The following is a 4,662-nucleotide window of genomic DNA, read 5'->3' on the forward strand; positions in this document are numbered from 1 at the left end:
TGCCGGGGCCCGAGACCAGACGATTACTCCCCTCTGCCCCGCCACGGCTCCTGGAGCTCAGCCAACGAGGAGGACAGCAGACGCGGAGGCGCTCGAGGAGGAGGCTGGAGCCATTATCCACCCAGCTACAGCGAGTACGAGCCGGGGAAGAAGCCGAACAAGCGGCCGGAGCGCTTCTCTGTAAGAGTCTGAGCTTCTGCTGTTCAGATGTTTGAGCACCGAGAGCCTGTCTGAATGTGTTCACGGCTTTCCTGGTTAATGTTGCTGATCTCATCTGATCTCACTGTTAAACACGTGGGACGTTCTGGTGTCATGAGTAGATATAGAGTGGGATCCAAACATCTGAAGCCACACTGATAACACTGTGAATAGACTAAATATCTTACATCATTTTGCTTATCTAGTGAATGCATCTTGATTTAAGAACTTTTAGATATTTTGATTAGAAACAAGACAAAAATACTAAGTAAGATAAGCCTTTTTTCTGCAGTGAACTTAAAAAGGTGGATTCTTTCTTTCTCGTTTAAACCTGGAAGGAAACGTGAGAAAAGACGGGAACACAGAACCGTAATGAGATCAAATGAATTTGTCAGAAAGTGAGTCTAACGATAAGGTCAGATTTTCTTCTTCCAGTACAGATCTCTGGAGAACCTGATGATCAGGGTTCGTTCTCATAGCTCTAGTGCAAACTCTAATATTGAGCTCATTTGTCCATTCAGCTTTCTCCATTTAACTGTGTTCTGTTAGAAAAGACTGCAGAGAAGCAGCATCTCTGATGTTTGGACCGCTCTGTACCTACACAAGCACACTGTTCATAATCACTGAGATCTTCTGCTTCTGTGCACACACACACTCACACTCAAACACTCTCTCTCACACACACACACACTCTCTCTCTCACACACACACACACACACACACTCTTACTCACTCACTCATACGCTCATTAATGAAATTCACAGCCCAGGGCAAAACACAAAGCAGACATATGTTCAGCAAATATGTGTGTTTTGGTCTCTGTGTCACTGTAACTGTGAGTGTTTAATAGAGTCACTGGCGTGTGTGAGTCTTTGATGTGATCCGTTGTCTGGCCCGAAACTGAAAGCTCAGTCAAACCATAAGTCTCTCTCTCTCACACACACACACACACACACACACACACACACACACACACGGTTGTATGCTGTTGATCTTGTAGGTGTGTTGATGTATAACTTCTTCTGTCCTGCAGGATAAAAGTTCTCGCAGCGGCACCAGTATAGTCATCTGATCCGGAGCGCTGTAGACAGACTTCACGGAGGTTTCTGTGTTCATGTGCACAGAACAAAGCACGTTTATTTTATTGAACATGTTTGAAGGATGTTACACTGAACATTGATCACTGATTTCTTTTTTATATTTTGTGCAGAGCAGTTTATATTAATGTGAAAATGAATATCATCTTATAGTGACATTAGAGGAAGCTGTATTTTAATGAAGTCGTTTTTAGGTTGCTTGGGTTTTATGATTTATCTGTGTAAATATAACTTCTTTTGCGTCAGTATATTTATTACTATATTGGGTTTTTAGTAATGTAGCCACAGCATAGGGATATAAAGCAATATAACGCAAGAAGTGTGTATGAGACTCTTGTTTGCATTGAAATGCTTCATCATGATTGTGCTTGCTACTCGTTATGATCTGGCTGTGAACATCAGTGCTTTCAGTCTTTGGCTACACAAACACAAGGAGTAACTTATGCAGACGTTTTATTGCTCAAACTCAGGTCAAGCTGTTCTTTAGTCTTTCTGTAAATAGTGTCTGTGTGTCTTTTACAGAACCGCTTACTGCATTTTTACTTTGAACTTACTGCAAGTTAAAAATCAATCATTGTTCAGCCTCACGTTTATATAAACTTTGAATCACTGCTGCTGCATGTGAACAGCCTGTGCTGATGGCAGGGTTTGTTTCTGTTGTGCAAATGTAAAGAACAGCCTGTTTATTAATGTTTATGCATCTCATGTGTGTCTCGTGCATCTGCATAAATAAAGCCTGAGGTCTGTGCATGTTCATCAGTGCTTCTTCATCTTCTCAGGCCAATATTATCATCTGATCACAGGATCGCTCAACAATCCATTCATGGTTTCAGTTTCGAGGAAAATGACATGATGCCGTATTTTATTCATATGAGTGTAGCTGTAGTTCAGAAGAATCCGCAGAGCTTCGGTGTTTCTGGGTCATGTTTGCTCTGTTTCAGAGCCCCAGGCAGTTTCACTAAACTATTAAAACAGGAAGTTAAAATACAATATGTGTAGCAACACGTGTTCCCATATTCCACAAAGTACGATAAAGATTATATTCGTAATACAAATTTAAACGTATATATTTTTTTTACAAACAGAACGATACTGCAGTTCAGCCGAAAGAAAGACATTAATCCAGACCAAAACGTTTTGGTTTTGTGCGTGCACACACACACACACAGCGCTTGCGCATCACTCGCGTCGCGTCGCGTCTCTGATGGCGTCATGTGACGCAGCGTCGGTTTGCCACGTCGGTCTGTAACTGCAGCGCGAGGAACTTCAACAACTTTGTGTTTTGCTCGTTAACGCCGTTAATAACGAGCAGCGAGACGAGTCTCCCGCGCGCGGTCTCTTCAGAAACATTGTTACAGAGAGAGACACAAATGCGCTTGTTACGGAGTTTGGCTGACTGATGTCTGCGCTCATGATTGATGTGCTGTAAGTGTTACTTTAATTATTCATTTAAGTGTTAATCATGCCTTCAGTCGCTAATGAACATCAGCTCTTTAATACTCGTATAGTTGAGTTGGTTTAGTTAGGGTTAGTTCAGTTACCAGCGACAAACCAATTAGTCTGTTTATTTCCTGTTGTGTTTGTTAGTTGATGTGTTAGTCTGGGGTTCAGCCGATAGTTAGTGCTGGTAGGTTAGTAGTTAGTCTATAGTTGATGTGTTAGTCTGGTTGTAGTGGTAGGTTAGCTGCTAGTCTAATCTAATCTCGCAGCAATTCTGAGCATCATGAGATGATTCCCCTCAGCAGCAGCAGCGGTGTGTGTTAGTAAAAGCTGTTTTCTTCACAGTTCAGCTTCATTACTCTCCAAGTTCCTCTTTTAGTGCAACAGTTTCATCTGCTGTTTTGTGTCAGATGATAAAACGCTCGTTTATCAGACGAGCACCACCTCTGACCTCTGACCTCTGAGCTGACTCTTAGGATGAGAGATGATTGCATTGATTCGCTTGAATGGCTTTACAGCAAAACCAGTCATAAGGGTCAATTTTGTGAAATTGAGATGTATGCATCATCTGAAAGCTGAATAAATAAGCTTTCCATTGATGTATGGTTTGTTAGGATAGGACAATATTTGAAAATCTGGAATCTGAGGGTGCAAATAAATCTAAATATTGAGAAAATCATCTTTAAAGTTGTCCAAATGAAGTTCTTAGCAATGCATATCACTAATAAAAAATTAAGCTTTGATATATTTATGGTAGGAAATTTACAAAATGTCTTCATGGAACATGATCTTTACTTAATATCCTAATGATTTTTGGCATAAAAGAAAAATTGATAATTGTGACCCATACAATGTATTGTTGGCTATTGCTACAAATATACCCCAGCGACTTAAGACTGCTTTTGTGCTGCAGGGTCACAAATGTTACCTGGTTAATAACACTGGGCTAGCTGTCAGCAAACAGATGGACTGTCCCTGTGTTTCTCCCGCAGTGTCCGAGACGTGAGGACGTGCTCGCAGGGATCCGCAGACGGAGATGCCCGGGGGCCGCAGGGGTCCCAGTAGACAGCAGCTGAGCCGTGCCGCACTGCCCTCGCTGCAGACGCTGGTGGGCGGCGGCCTCAGTAATGGGGCGGGGCTCCGGTGCAGGTGAGCTCACCTGAGCAGTGGTCACTCACACTGTATTACCAAACTCTTCTTTCATTTTATACAGGAACTGAAATGCAGGAATACACGCCCACAGTCCATATTAACGATCGAGTCAATTATTTAATCACAGTTAATCTCATTTTTCATAGTTAACACATTAATGCATCCAGTGTTTCTATCTAACACTATTAACGATCCATAATGTTCATGTTTATAATGCTTAACAGTCCACACTGGGTGCTGTAGAGCTGGACGATGGGATCATTTATGTATTAATAATGCTAATGAGAGTGAAGCTCGTCTGATCGCACACGCATCGGGATGGAGATGCTGTTGTTTGTGTCTGGTGTGAGTAGATGAAGGCTGATGATACACGGGGAAACTTTTTCAGCAATGTTGCCATCAACGGAAGACACAGGGCCCACGAACGATCTAAATTATCCAGATATAAATTTGTTACCCATGCTCAATGGGAAAGTGGCCAAGCAATATTGATCAAAAAAGTTGCCCGTGTATCATCAGCAGAAGACGGTGTGAAACGGGTCGGATGTTCATGTTCATGAACCTATTCATTGCCATTAAAGTGAAATTACTGAACCTTCAACCTACACTCAGGAGTCTGATAAAAATGCTCATTTTAGAAGAAAATTTCGAATGGCACTTAGAGTATTTTGCATTTGAACTCTTCATTCTTATATATATCTGGAATCTGAGGGTGCAAAAAAATCGCCTTTAAAGTTGTCCAAATGAAGTTCTTAGCAATGCATATCACTAATCA

At 41.7% G+C, this 4,662-nt stretch overlaps 2 protein-coding genes across 2 annotated transcripts in view; both read left to right on the plus strand.

The window, feature by feature from the left end:
• ildr1a (immunoglobulin-like domain containing receptor 1a) overlaps positions 1-2,419 on the plus strand; it is a 10,762-nt gene extending 8,343 nt beyond the window's left edge. Inside the window, exons 7-8 of the mRNA XM_016451996.1 lie at positions 1-180; positions 1,232-2,419. The exon at positions 1-180 is cut by the window's left edge and continues 344 nt beyond it. Of these exons, the coding sequence (XP_016307482.1) occupies positions 1-180; positions 1,232-1,270 (219 nt within the window). The 3' untranslated portion in view covers positions 1,271-2,419. The remainder of the gene's footprint in view (positions 181-1,231) is intronic.
• Positions 2,420-2,501: 82 nt separating this feature from the next.
• tmem39a (transmembrane protein 39A) overlaps positions 2,502-4,662 on the plus strand; it is a 12,226-nt gene continuing 10,065 nt past the window's right edge. The window contains exons 1-2 of the mRNA XM_016451995.1: positions 2,502-2,720; positions 3,728-3,884. Coding sequence (XP_016307481.1) covers positions 3,772-3,884 — 113 coding nt within the window. The 5' untranslated portion in view covers positions 2,502-2,720; positions 3,728-3,771. The remainder of the gene's footprint in view (positions 2,721-3,727; positions 3,885-4,662) is intronic.

Source organism: Sinocyclocheilus anshuiensis, unplaced genomic scaffold (assembly GCF_001515605.1).
Source record: "Sinocyclocheilus anshuiensis isolate Anshui unplaced genomic scaffold, SAMN03320099.WGS_v1.1 scaffold1128, whole genome shotgun sequence".
Taxonomy (NCBI): Eukaryota; Metazoa; Chordata; class Actinopteri; order Cypriniformes; family Cyprinidae; genus Sinocyclocheilus; species Sinocyclocheilus anshuiensis.